The 13,398-nt window shown below is 38.2% G+C and overlaps 1 protein-coding gene across 2 annotated transcripts; it reads left to right on the forward strand.

Annotated features, from left to right (window-relative positions):
- Positions 1-670: 670 nt before the first annotated feature.
- Positions 671-13,295, forward strand: DBT (dihydrolipoamide branched chain transacylase E2). Of its 2 annotated transcripts, none has more exons than XM_056497773.1 (11): positions 671-816; positions 4,820-4,943; positions 5,113-5,188; positions 6,059-6,240; positions 6,593-6,720; positions 7,458-7,701; positions 8,446-8,612; positions 9,247-9,324; positions 10,367-10,558; positions 10,720-10,791; positions 11,612-13,295. In XM_056497773.1, the coding sequence occupies exons 1-11, from the start codon at positions 766-768 to the stop codon at positions 11,777-11,779; spliced, it is 1,482 nt and encodes a 493-aa protein (XP_056353748.1). In that variant the 5' UTR covers positions 671-765; the 3' UTR covers positions 11,780-13,295. The 2 variants fall into 2 exon arrangements, with proteins under 2 accessions (XP_056353748.1, XP_056353749.1); XM_056497774.1 differs by lacking the exon at positions 671-816 and adding an exon at positions 2,984-3,074.
- Positions 13,296-13,398: the final 103 nt, after the last annotated feature.

A 13,398-nucleotide genomic window follows, 5' to 3' on the forward strand; every position in this document is an offset into this window, starting at 1 on the left:
ACCGCGTCCCGGGGCCCGCTGGACGCAATGCCTTCCCCCAGTCCCGAGGGTAACAACGGAGGTCAGAGCCATGGGCACAACGGTGCCGGAGGAGAGCGGCGGCCCTCCTCGTTACAAGCCAGTTTTCCTCAGAATCACAGAAAGAATGAGGTTGTAAAAGACCTCTGAGATTATCAAGTCCAGTCTATAAGCGAATACTACCATGTCAACTAGACCGTGGCACGTCCAGTCTTTTCCTTAAACACCTCTAGGGCTGGTATCTCCACCGCCTCCCTGGTCAGCCCGTTCCAATGCCTATTCAGCCTTTCTGTGGAGAGATTCTTTCTAATGTTCAACGTAAACCTCTCCTAGCGCATCTTAATACTCTGCCCTGTCGCTCGTCACCTGGGAGAAGAGGTCGATCCCCAAGTGGCTACTATCACCTTTCACGCAGAGCCACACACACGGCCGTGTTGGTCTGGGAGGCGCGCTCGGGACTCTATGACACGTGTATCGGGAACGGCCGGGCTCTTGGCGCTGCCCTTCCCGTTACTGCGGCCCGGGGCAGCCGCACCCCTGCACCGCCCCCGGGGCTCCGTTCCGGAAGCCCCCGCCCAGGGGACGCTCTCCGGTCGCTCCCGCGGACGCGTGCGGGCCCCGGGCGCCGCTCGCCCCGCCCCGCCCCGCCAGGGCCGCGGCCCCGCCCGCCGCTGGCTGGCCGTGGCGGCGCGGCCGCCGCCGGTTGGCTGTGCCGGGGGTGTGTGCGGGCCGCCCTGCCGGGGCAAGATGGCGGCCGTGACCGCGCTGAGGAGCAGCTGCCGAGCCGCGGGGCGCCTGGTAAGGGGAGCGGGGACCCCGCGAGCGGCGGCGCTGCCGGGCAGCCGGGGCGGGAAGAATAACGCGCGGCGTGCCCGAGCCCTGCTCCTGCCGTCCGGCGGGCACGGAGCCAGCGCCGCGCCTCTGCAAACACTGCCGGGGCGGGCAGCGCCTCAGCTCCCTCCCGCCTGCGCTCCCCGTGCCCCGCGCAGGTGACCGAGCCCCCGGCAGTGCCCCGTGCGCTGCACAGGGACCCCGAGCTGGCACCCTCCGCCCAGGAATGCCCTGCGCTTGCCCATGCTCCCTGTCAAAGGAACGTGTGTGCCTTTCTGTAATAAGCCGGTGACACCCTCCTCTTCTGTTATTTCTAAGTCATCCCATTATTGCTTTGCCTATGCGTTGCTCTGCCGTCGCCGCTTCTCCGCCCACGCATCAGCTCCCTTTGCATACCGCATCCGCACGGGGACGGTGCGGCCACACGTGCCCAGAAGGGAAAGGGGTTTCTTTGAATCCCAGGAGCCCTGATACTTGAAAAGTAGTTGAGATACCTTACCATAAGAAGTGAATCTACTTGGTTGCCTTTTTGGGATGCTTACAATTTCGTGAACATAGACTTAGTTCGTGCTTTCTTCTGTCTTGTATTATAGTCTTCTTGCTGTTCTGAAGAGCATCCTATTGCTCTGGTTGGTTGCCTATTATGTCACTTCTATTTTATGGAATGTCAGAGAATAAGTAATTTTTGAAATGTAGAAACAAAATTCAGGATCAGTTCCAGTTTCTAGTATGCTTTTTCTCTTAATTCATATTGTAATTTTAAAGCATAATGATGAGGAATTTTTAAATGATAGTTTTGTAATCCAGTTTTCAGCTAGTAACTTATAAGTATTTATAAATAATTTTACTACTTAAGAGCACTGAAAGTAGCACTTTCTTTTAAGTTGTATTTCTAACCATCTACTCTTAAATCCAGAGGGAGATTCTGATAAGATAAAAATACTCATCTTATCTATGTGCATGCTGAACTATAGAACTGGCTGGTTTATATTGTGTGTTTCCTGCAAGCACATTTTGAATCTGAGCCAGGAGGCCTTTGTGTTAAGTGTAGAAATGGCATTACCTGGACACTGGGACGTGTGCCAGATATTTAGATGAGGAATGACATCTGATTAAAACATGTTACTGGGGATGTTGCTTAGTATACAGGTAACTGCATACTTAGAAATATGGAATATGTATGCAAAACACATCCAATGTGTGGAAATGTTCATTAAAATGACTCAATGGGACAGAAGTCAAGAGAGTTCAGCACAGCAGTATCCTTTAAAGCAAAGTCATTGCCTGTGAGCATGAGCTGTTCAATTTGACTTGGAAATTTAGTGTTATTCTGTCAGGTAGTCAGATCTCTGCAGGCTGCTTACAAACATTTTGGTCTGAGGCCAGCATATATTTTCAGGATCAGTGATAATTTAGAAAACTGGAGTTGACTGGTTCTTAAGGAAAAAAAAGCTGAACCTGAGGGGCAGAGCAGTTCTCCCCCTGAGTGCACTCAGCTCCCTCCTGGCTCGGTCAAACCTCGGCTCTGCCAGCCAGGCTGGCGTGGCCCCAGTCCAGCAAGGGACTCGAGTGGGCCCTCAGTTCCTTTATGAGAGTCCCTCCTTGCACAGGAAAGGTGTTACCTTGCTGCCATTATTGCCTTCAAGTTGATGTTTAGTGTAATAGTAGCCACATTAACAAGCTCAGTACTGGCAGTTGTTTGGGGTTTACTGATAGATTTTTCCAGACATCAAAATATGTAGATGGATACGCTATGGATATTAGAACTAGTTTTGTCTTTTATGTGCCATTTTTATTTCCTTGTTTGGCATTACACCTGTATAATGGTGATTAAATTCTGGAATTGTAAGCACAGTCTCTTTGTTTAATAGATTTTAGTTTTTTCCTTGTTACTAAGGAGCACTGCTCTGTGAAGAGATTGTGTCCTATATTATTACTTTAACATACTAGCACACCAACTTTTTGATAGAAAATGTGCAAAACTGAAAACCAGAAAAGTTTAATTTTTAAAAAATGAAGTAGTTTTGAATTATTTCTACTGATAAAATATGAAACAGCGTGGTAACTCTTCAATAACAACACCAGTCTCTTTTTTTGGCAGTGACATTACTAATTCACTACCTGCATTGGTAACCAAAGGTTAAAAACACATGGAAATCATTGTGAAACTTCACATTTAGAAATAGTTCAGAGATTTGATGTGCTTCTTGTGATCATCCTCACAGGTAAATACTGAATGTTTTTCATTTAGGGTCATATAAAGAAAAAATAGGGTTTTTGGGAGTTTGTGACAAAAAGGTCTAGTTGAACAATTGTTTCAGTAACATTTTTATGTAAATATGTAACCTTCAATTGGGAAGAAACCCAGAATTAAAAACAGGAGAAAATAGTATTGTGAAGACGTACATTATATAACAGTTTTGTAATTTACTGAGAACTTTAAATGTATTCCCAAAATACAATTTTTCATAGCTTGAAATTGCCATGTTACCTGATTGTTGAATATGGAAAGTTGTTTGGAAGACTAATGAAAATATTTTCTATTTGCTTGTTATAGGAATTAGAAAAATATTCATTCTAGATCAGTAGGTACCATCTTAATAGCAGGCAACTGAAAGGTAAATCAAATGATATAGCTTTGTTGTGTCCATTATGATAGATTGTGTTGTATAAATGTTTGTTTCTTAAAGAAAGGGGGTATTAAATAAAACTTGTAGTGCTAGGTTAAATAATACAGAAAATGAGTGCATTGTCAGTTCAGAATTGTATGGCCTGCTGAAGAATGTACTTTTTAAAAAGTGAAATGTGATAGTAATTAGTTGAACAGTTTAGGGTGTGGGGAGGAAAACAAGAAGTTTCATATGCTCTGTTTTATACTGAAAGGATTTTTTAAGCAAGAAGTTAAAATGAACTTTCCCATACAGGTGTGCTGTTTTCTGGCTCCTCTAAGAAGATAATTTCTAAATTTTACAGTTTTGAGGTACATTGTAGCACCTGAATTTTTTTCATGTCTCTAAATTAGTTAGAGATAGTATCTACAGAGAAATTATTTTTATAAATTTTACAGCACTCTTAAGACAACATAACACCAGAATTACATTAAATTTAATAAGTTTTACTGGATAACAATGTGTCTGAACTAACTTGTGTTGAGATTAATAAGATACCTGTTTATGTCAATGCAAGCACTACCAGCTTTGCTTTTGATCACAATCATGACTGATTACTAGAGGTTTTAAAGCATAAACTTTTGTCTGAAGAATCTTTCAGAAAATTCTGTAGACCCTTTTAAGCTAATTTCTGGATAAATATAATCGCAATCATAAAAGAAAACCATCTCATGACCAGTTCTTACAAAATACCATTGAAGCTGATTTGACATGACGTTTCTTGAAGATGATTGCCTCCTATATATAGGAATTAAAATGAAAGGACAATTCTCTGGGCCCTCTGATGAGAATTTGCTTTCTGATTAGTACTTCTGATCAGCTTCTGATGGGATTAAGAACTGATGAAGATAAATATGCTGGTTTTCCTTGCAGTCTAGGGAAACCTTCTGGCGTTGATTGTGGATAGGAATATTTCAGATGTCTGATGTAGTTGATGTTGATAGTATGTGTGCTTTTTGTGTGCCTGATTTTTGTGTCCTGATTAAGCTAATTCCTGAGAGAAACAATAGCAATGAACCACTCATCAAATGCTGTCATAATTTTTGCTAAGTGGTTGTCACTGTGGCTTTGATCTCCCCATGTGTTGTGTTAGTGAAAGAAGTTAAAGACCTGGCAAAGCTGTTGCTAATGTACAGGTTATTGTATATTCAAGAATGTATTCAGTGAAATTCTGTTTCCATAAGAACTTCTCTTATGTAGACTAGAATGAAGCTATTTTAGTATGACTGTAACATCAGTAATATTAAATGAGCTCTACATCCTCAGTCCATTGTATTAACCCTTGAGACTTTTCTCCCCAGGTTTGCATTCATCGCGTTAGATCGTGCAGCGGCATTCGCTTTATAAAATCAAAATATGTGTGCGTGTTTGACAAATCTGCCCTCAAGTTTAGTCATCAACAGCGATTATTCAGAACATCTGCTGGTAATCTTTTTCATAATAAAGTAATTTCTTTTATTTTGCTATTTTATGAGTGCTGTGTTAGAGGTTTGCATATGGCTGGTGTGTAGACTGTTTCTGATGCATTCAAATTTTTCTGTCTGATAGCTTGTTTTTAGTATTAAACATGCTGTATTTTCTTCTCTGTTTCAAGTTTCATGTGGCCAAATTGTCCAGTTTAAGCTTTCTGACATTGGAGAAGGAATTACAGAGGTGACAGTAAAAGAATGGTAAGCTCTGCTTTCCTGGAAATACACTAAGAAATCAGCAAGTAGTTTAGCAGCTTTAGCAGTGAGTTATCTGAGAATATTTTCTGCGAGTGAAGATTTTCAGGTTTCATTTTGCACATTTTAAAACCTTGTACATCCTGAGCTTTACATTTTGTTTTTTTGCAATCTGATATATTTGTGAGTGGAAAAAGTGGAAGGAATGGGATGCACCTGTGTGTAGGCAATTCCTTGAGCTATTAATGTTTTTTGAGCTCAGGAGACCTGTCTTTTGTTATATTTACTTAGACTGAGCTTTAGAAACAAATTACTAGTCTAGAGAATCCACATAGTTTTATCCTATACCCCGTCTCTATTGCTTTTAGTAAAATATTTGAACTTCTGAATTGTTTGTAAAAAGCAAGTGATGAGTGAATTAAACAAAATCCAAGTGTACAGTGAAGGAAGGCAGTGTTGGAAGGCCTTGTTCTTTGTACAAATATCTTTCTCTTTGCATGGAAGACAGTGTTCCCTGCTATCCATTTCCTTTCTGAAACTTGTCATATATTGACATTGAAACTAAGAACTTCCTTGCATTCCGATTAAGCTGGGTTCATTCTTATTTTTAGATGCTTCATAATCTGACAGGAAAACTCTGCTTTACTGAAGTAAATATAATATGTATGTAATGATATTCATAATAATTTTGTCATTTCACCCAACAAAGAGTTGCGGCAGTCAGGCAAAATGCATGTAGCAAATATATCCAGTACATAGAATCTTTCTTCTCATCTGGAATGCACTTCCATATTGTGGGATGAATGTTACTGAGCTTACCAAAGGAATAGGTTTACACTGACTGTGTTTCCCAGTAGCCTGTGTCTTTCCTTCCAGGTACGTAAAGGAAGGTGACAGCGTGTCCCAGTTCGACAGCATCTGTGAGGTACAGAGTGATAAAGCCTCTGTCACTATCACCAGTCGTTACGATGGCATCATCAGAAAACTCCATTACAGCATAGATGATATTGCTTTTGTTGGAAAACCACTAGTGGACATTGAAATTGATGCTTCAAAAGGTATTGTAAGCCATTTTTTCCTCATGTATATTTCATGTTGTTATAAAACAATCAGTGACAGAGAAGCTTACTTTTTCCTCTTGAAAATCTTCAATCAATTCAAAGATTTTTTTCCCTTCATAAAGTCAAGAAATTTGAGTAGAGAAAGTTGTGATATTTATTAGAGTTTAAAATCTCCTAGACATTTCCTGTTGAATATTTAACTTAAGCAGTAGCCTTTAGCAAGTTGTGTTCCCATCCACCTTAACTCAAAGTAAATTGTTAAAACTTCAGCTGTCACAGAATGGTTGAGGTTGGAATTTAACAAATGCTTATAATGTAGTAAAGTTAATTTTTTTCTTCTTGTTTGCAGGTGTTGCCTCAGAAGAAGATGTTGTTGAAACACCTCCTATGTCTCATGAAGAGCACACTCACCAAGAGATAAAAGGTCACAAAACATTAGCTACCCCTGCAGTTCGTCGCCTGGCCATGGAGAACAATGTAGGTTTGCTGAATTAGGTCCTGCTGCATTTTACTCAGTTTTTATATGGCAGTTTCAGTGACTAAAAGAACACTGATCTAGAGGAAACACTTGTTTTCAAATACATTTTAAATGTGTGAAAACTGTTGCAGAAATGAAGAGGATTATGGTTTCTGATGATTGTGGTGGATAGAAGAAGAATTACTGGGCTTAAAACACAACTAGGAGGCTTTAGGCTGAAGACAGAAAAACCTTTCTAGAATAAAAATAAGAAACTGTCAGAGGAGATTCCTGAGAATCTCTACAGAGAAAGTAGGAGGGAAAAATTTAAAAACCACCTTGTTTTCCTTTTCAGATTTGTATTAGAGCAAAGGATATACTAGGTGATGTTTTGCATGCTTTTCTAATGCCTTTTTTTCCCTATGAATATGCCATTGGTTTTGAAAGCTCATGATGCATTTTTAGGAGAGAATTAAGTGACAAATAGCTTTTCTCAAATTAATATTTCCCTGTTGATCCTGTGAGGTAGTTAGGTAGTATTCATGGTTCCTCCTTGAAGTATGCAGTCAAACAGGGACTAGTGGGACTTCTGGATTACTTGAACTATGCTGAATACCCAATACATTATAGAAAGGAAAAGAAAACTGCAAATATGTTGGATCAGAAATGGGAATAATTTTTAACCATAGCTCACAATATAAACTACTTTTATGTTGCTGTAAAACTGAAATGTCACAGCTTGTTATATACTTTCCAGATTAAATTGAGTGAAATTGTTGGGACAGGGAAGGATAACAGAATCCTTAAAGAAGATATACTCAACTACTTGGCCAAACAAACAGGAGCTATTTTGCCTCCATCACCGAAGGCTGAAATTGTCCCACCTCTGCGGAAAACAGAGGCTGTGCCAGCTGCTCCAAAGGACAAAGCACGCAAAATCCCTGTGCCTGTTTCCAGACCCATTGCATTTTCAGGAAAAGATAGAACTGAACCTGTAACAGGTAAATCATGAAATATAAAGTCTTGAGACCGTGGCCACAGTAGACTACCAGTAACTGTTGCTCTGTGAGTAGCTGATCCCTTTTGATGGGATGTGTTTCATGTTATTGTTATGCAAGTGAGCATTTAGGAAAACATTCTCTGTAAGAAGCATATCTGCTGAAATTATTTTATGGAATATTTGTTCATATTTTGGTTGGATGGAATTGGGCTGCAAATTTTACTTGCTCGTTCTTCAAGTGTATGTTGAAACAGGTAGGAATTCTAAACATGGATTTGTCATGGTAGGAATCATTATGCAATTAGTGGCAAAGTGCACTGAATTTAAGGGTTTATCAGTGCTTAATAATAGCATACTGCACTGGTATGTCACACTTATTCTGGAGAACAGTGCCATGAAAGACACTAAGGTAACAAAAAATCACATTAAAAGGGGAAGATTAAAGTTTTTTTGAGAGGCTGGAAAGCATAATCCAGATTATCATATTATGATTTCAAATTCATGCATAGGAGAGGGATGCAGTAACTATCTGCAGTAATAAGCTGAAGTATTACAGTCATCAAAATTGAGTTCTATGAACACAGTAACTCAGTAAGTGCTCTTTACCCTGTTCTTTTTTGGTTATAGTTTGGCTTTGGTTTAGTTTTTGTAAGTTATGTGATTTGGTTAATGGAAACATGAAATTTCACCATAAATTCACAGAAGCTCATTTTGCTCATTTAAGAAGAAAATGAACATTTTCCAGGTTTTCAGAAGGCCATGGTAAAGACTATGAGTGCAGCCCTGAAGATCCCCCACTTTGGTTATTCTGACGAGGTTGATTTGACTCAACTTGTTCAGCTGCGAGAAGAGCTGAAACCTCTTGCAGAAATGCGTGGAGTTAGGCTTTCCTTTATGCCTTTCTTCATAAAGGTGAGGCATGCAGCAGAGCCCTGTATGGAGTACTAACATAGGTTTTAGCAAAATCTGTTCAATAATTGTAAGTTTGGAGCACCTCTCTGTCATCTGATTTATGGCAGATCACAGGAAAACTTTCAGCTGTTTTTTTGTTTATTGAGCCACTTATCAATTTAGTGTTGGAATTGCAGCTAGAGTTGTGTAATATCACAGAAATGTTTGGAAATATTAATGGAAAGGATAGAGTGCTTTCAGCATCATTTAATACAGAGTTAAGCATCACCAGGTGTTTGAATCGCACAAAAACAGTTTTTGAAATTGTCAGTATTTTTTCAGCTCCTTTAAAATGAACCTTATATGAAATGCATCATTATTTTAGTCTTTGTATTGCTAATGAATCCCTTAGGTCACTGACTCTTGTCCCTTCTATTGTTCAGAGGAGCAGGCAGTTGCACTCATGTGCAGTGAATGTATAGCTTAGTCTGAAACTTCTGGTAGTGCTATTGCACTGAGAGTGCTACCTAAACACTCATTCCATATTGTTTTTAATCTAAATTTTCTCTTACCATTACTTCTTATCCATGGAGCTCTCTGCTTAGAAAATATAAAAATCTACTTTGTTTTTTTTTTTTTTGGCTCTATTTAACAGGCAGCCTCTCTGGGATTGCTGCAGTATCCCATTCTTAATGCCTCTTTGGATGAGAACTGTCAAAATGTCACATATAAGGTTTGTAAACTATGAATAAACGTTGTGAGCAGAAAGTGCAAAGTAATGTCTAACAGGGGCTTTTCAGAATGCCTGAGCTAATTATAACAACCAAAATTATGGTGTTGTACAGGAAAATAATTTATGTGTTCAGATTCTGAGATCTAGATTTGATTTATTGTTGGTCTTATTTCAGTAGTTTGTTAGATGAGAGTCACTTTGTTATTCAGACTTGCCTCAAAAATGCATATTAACATATTAGTTTCCTATTTTTTACCGGAATATGGGCCAAGCTTTTAAAATGAGAACATTTCAAATCTACAACAATTTTTAAGTAATGGCACAGTGGTTCGACTGTTCTAACACTCAACCCTTATATATTAAAGTACAGTCTTGATAGAAGTTATTTAGTTTTCATACCAGCTGCTGGGTTGATACTTCTGGACAGCAAGTATCTATTTTCTTAAGTGATGTCTACTTGCTCCTTGCAGCACAAACTTTTTTTGTGTGTGCTGTTTTATAAATATCTCTGAGTCCTTTTCCTTCCAAAAAAATGAAAAGCAAGTGATCTCAGTGATGTGACTGTTAGCTAAGGTCATCTGTAATGGAAATGGAATATGGAGTCTCCCTTTGTTGCAGAGAAACTGCATAGCTCATGATTGAAAAATTTGTGGTGTTTTTAAATGACTATGCACACACCAAATTTCTTTTTCTTTTCTTTAATTTTAGTGTTCTCCTTAAAATCTGCTATTTATGTTTTGTGACACATATGATCATCCTAAAGTGCAATGTTTTCAGTGTGAAGTTGATTCCAAGATTTTGTATTCTCTGAAGGTGAAATTGTCAACATCGATTTACAGTTTTGCAGATGTGGGGCTTATTGTTAAAAACCTACATCCTTTTCCCCCCCCTCAAAGTTGTGTGCAGGAGTTAATTACTAAATACAGCACTTTCCAGGTTTAAAAGATAAATAAGGAAAATGTGATTGAAGTGTTTTTTTTATGTAAGATATGTTTTATGTTGACAGCTTATATTAATGTCTGGTTCATGACACTTGCTGCAGGCTTCACACAACATTGGAGTTGCAATGGACACAGAACAAGGTTTAATTGTCCCAAACGTGAAAAATGTTCAGGTCTGCAGTGTGTTTGACATTGCTGTGGAATTAAATCGCCTCCAGTCCTTGGGCTCTGCAGGCCAGCTGGGAACAAGTGACCTCACTGGGGGAACATTCACCCTTTCAAATATTGGCACAGTAAGTACAAGGAAAGTGAGGCCTTCTTCTGAAATCTGCTTCTGAAATGCAAGCTTTACTGAAGTTTAATATGCGAAGAACAAAATCTGTAGCAATTAATTCAAGAGGCAATCTGCTTTAAAAATATTGTTAAATAATATTCCCACCTTTTTCTTTTCTAGATTGGTGGCACTTATGCCAAACCAGTGATACTACCTCCTGAAGTAGCTATTGGAGCACTTGGAAAAATACAGGTATATTAACTTTGTCTCAGTGACGAGAGTGGTAAGGTCATGTGTAATGAAAATGGAACATGGAGTCTGCCTCTGTTAGAGAATGCATAGCTCATGGCTGAAAAGTTTGTGATGGTTTTAGATTACTGTGCACACACCAAATGTTTAATTAGAAGTGTCTTACACCAAAGGTTCATATTTATTTTCCAGAATACGGTTATATTTAACTCACATCTATGTAAATACAATGTAAACATATAATGAAACAATGTAAATACAGTTTTACAAGTTTTGCAACATAGCAATTTTGCTGTGGGGGGTGGAAATTAAGTATTCTGAAAATGAAGTTTAATTTCATGAGCCAGTAGCTCATACAGAATTTTGAATGTGAAGGCAGTTTTATATTTTCTGAATCTCAGTCTTTAATTCTTTAATTTGAGCTCAATGCTGGAAATGAAATTAATATTAACTGAAATTACTTCTGTGTTCTTCCTCTGAGCATTTTTTAGAGGTGCTTTAAGGAAACTGTCACCTTGAGAATTCAGTGCAATAAACTATTCAGGAAGAAACTTTTGAGTCAGGAAAGGCTTTTACTACTTCAGTATTTCCATGATGGTAGAAACAGGCTATGACTGTATGTAGGCTTGCAATATATTCTAATCCACAGCACAAACAATATTGGAAAGATCTTGTTTTTTGGCATGGTGCTACTGCTGTCTGTCTAATTCAGCAAAATGTTTTTATTTAGAAAAACAAATTAGCGAGAACAAAAAAAATACAGATTTGCTAATGAAAATATTTAGTTTAATCAATCTGGTTTTGTCCTTCCTCTGATTTTTAGGTTCTCCCTAGGTTTAATGGCAAAGGTGAAGTATTTAAAGCACAAATAATGAATGTGAGTTGGTCAGCTGATCATCGCATCATTGATGGAGCTACAATGGCCCGGTTTTCTAACTTGTGGAAATCTTACTTGGAGAGCCCTGCTTCGATGCTGCTGGACCTTAAATAAAGGAAACCATGGCTAGAATATGCCTTTAAACTCTGTGGATTAGACTGAATAGTTATAAAAGCTGTCTCTGCTAACATGTGCCCTTTGCTATGTGCATTATATAATAATGTTATGTGGTTGAAAGTTCTCAACAGCTGGTATCAGTCTCAATGAGTTGTTACTTCTTTCATTTAGTATTGCTGTAATTTTATCCACAGCAGACTGTCAAACTGAATAGGTCACAACTTCTGAATATGGTGGTGGAATGTCTTTATTTTGCCTTTTATAATAACAATGATTGTCAGACTGGTGTGACTGAGTGCCACTGCTCTACACCTGCAGTATTTACAATCTGAAGGGAAATTTTGGAGGGGAATACTTCATAGTTCTTCCATTTTGGATGCGTAAATTTATTTTAACAAATAATGCCTGAATTCATAAAAGGGATTATGCAAAAATCATATACAAATAAATTGCCTTTAATGCTTCTGCTGTGAGATGTCCAGAGAGATTTTTGTTGTTTAACTGAATAAACCTCTTAAGATTTTTGCTAGTCCACTTTTTCTGGCAATTACTTGCACATTTACTCTTTATCAAACTATAAACGAAGAGGCTATATTTATTCATATGCTTACTGACAACACTGATTGATAACTATCAAGGCCTTAATACTCTCTAGCATATCTTGTATTTTTAAAGGATGAAGGTACTTTCAGCCCTTAATGCTTTCCAGTTATTTTTGATTCTTATAGAAAGGATGTCTCTGTTAAAACCAAAAGAGAAAGAAAGAGAAAATAAAATTAAAAAAGAAGGATCTCTTTTTATTATTCTGTCATTAGGTAAGCCTGACAGTAAGATGATCATGATCTAAAAGCTTGCATTCTGTTTTTGATATTCAGATACTAGAATCTGATAGATTAATCAGATTCAACAAAGAATGGATATTAAAAAATGCTGTGAGATAAGGACTTCTTAAACTCAGATACAAGGCACATAATGGATAGGCTCAAGTTAATGCCTTTAGAACAGAAAACTTAGGTGGTTTTAAGGTAAACTAAACAGGTCATGAGGATTGCACTGCTGATTTAATGGGAGATATGAAGAAAACTGTTGGATATAAATACCTTTTAAACACATAAGTTTCACACTGACATGAGGAAAGACAGCCTTAAAAATTAATTTGTAATGCACAAAATGGAAATTTTCTCCTTTTTTTTAGATATATCAAAAACAGGAGTATTCGTCAAAATTGTAGACCAAAGTTGTCTATTGCATTTAGCTGCAAAGATGTGAGACAGGCTACCAGAGGTAGAGTCCCTGCTATCCATGATGCTGAGACTGAATAAGAGGAAAGCTGGTAATGTACAAAGGGGAGTGTAGTGCATCCATGTAAGGTGCTATTAATATTTCTATTGTGGTATAGGGGTCTTTTATATAAAGGTAATTTCTTGCAAAGTTTGACTAATATATCATGCTTATCACTTATTTCATTTTTATCAGATTTATTTATTCCTAATAAAAAATATAAAGCCACAAATTATTTGTTTTATTTGTGAATTTTATGCAGGCAATGCTGTATGGGTGACTCAAACTCTTTCTTCTTGCCTTAGACAACATACTGTACTCAAGGCTACCAAAAG

The sequence above is a fragment of the Oenanthe melanoleuca genome, chromosome 8 (genome assembly GCF_029582105.1).
Source record: "Oenanthe melanoleuca isolate GR-GAL-2019-014 chromosome 8, OMel1.0, whole genome shotgun sequence".
Lineage (NCBI taxonomy): Eukaryota > Metazoa > Chordata > Aves > Passeriformes > Muscicapidae > Oenanthe > Oenanthe melanoleuca.

Bases quoted from the DNA above. Each gene is read 5' to 3' on its own strand.
- DBT (XM_056497773.1), top strand. From the start codon at position 766: ATGGCGGCCGTGACCGCGCTGAGGAGCAGCTGCCGAGCCGCGGGGCGC. The intron at 5,189-6,058 runs GTAAGCTCTGCT...CTTTCCTTCCAG, and splicing joins GAGGTGACAGTAAAAGAATG to GTACGTAAAGGAAGGTGACA. The intron at 6,241-6,592 runs GTATTGTAAGCC...TCTTGTTTGCAG, and splicing joins TGAAATTGATGCTTCAAAAG to GTGTTGCCTCAGAAGAAGAT.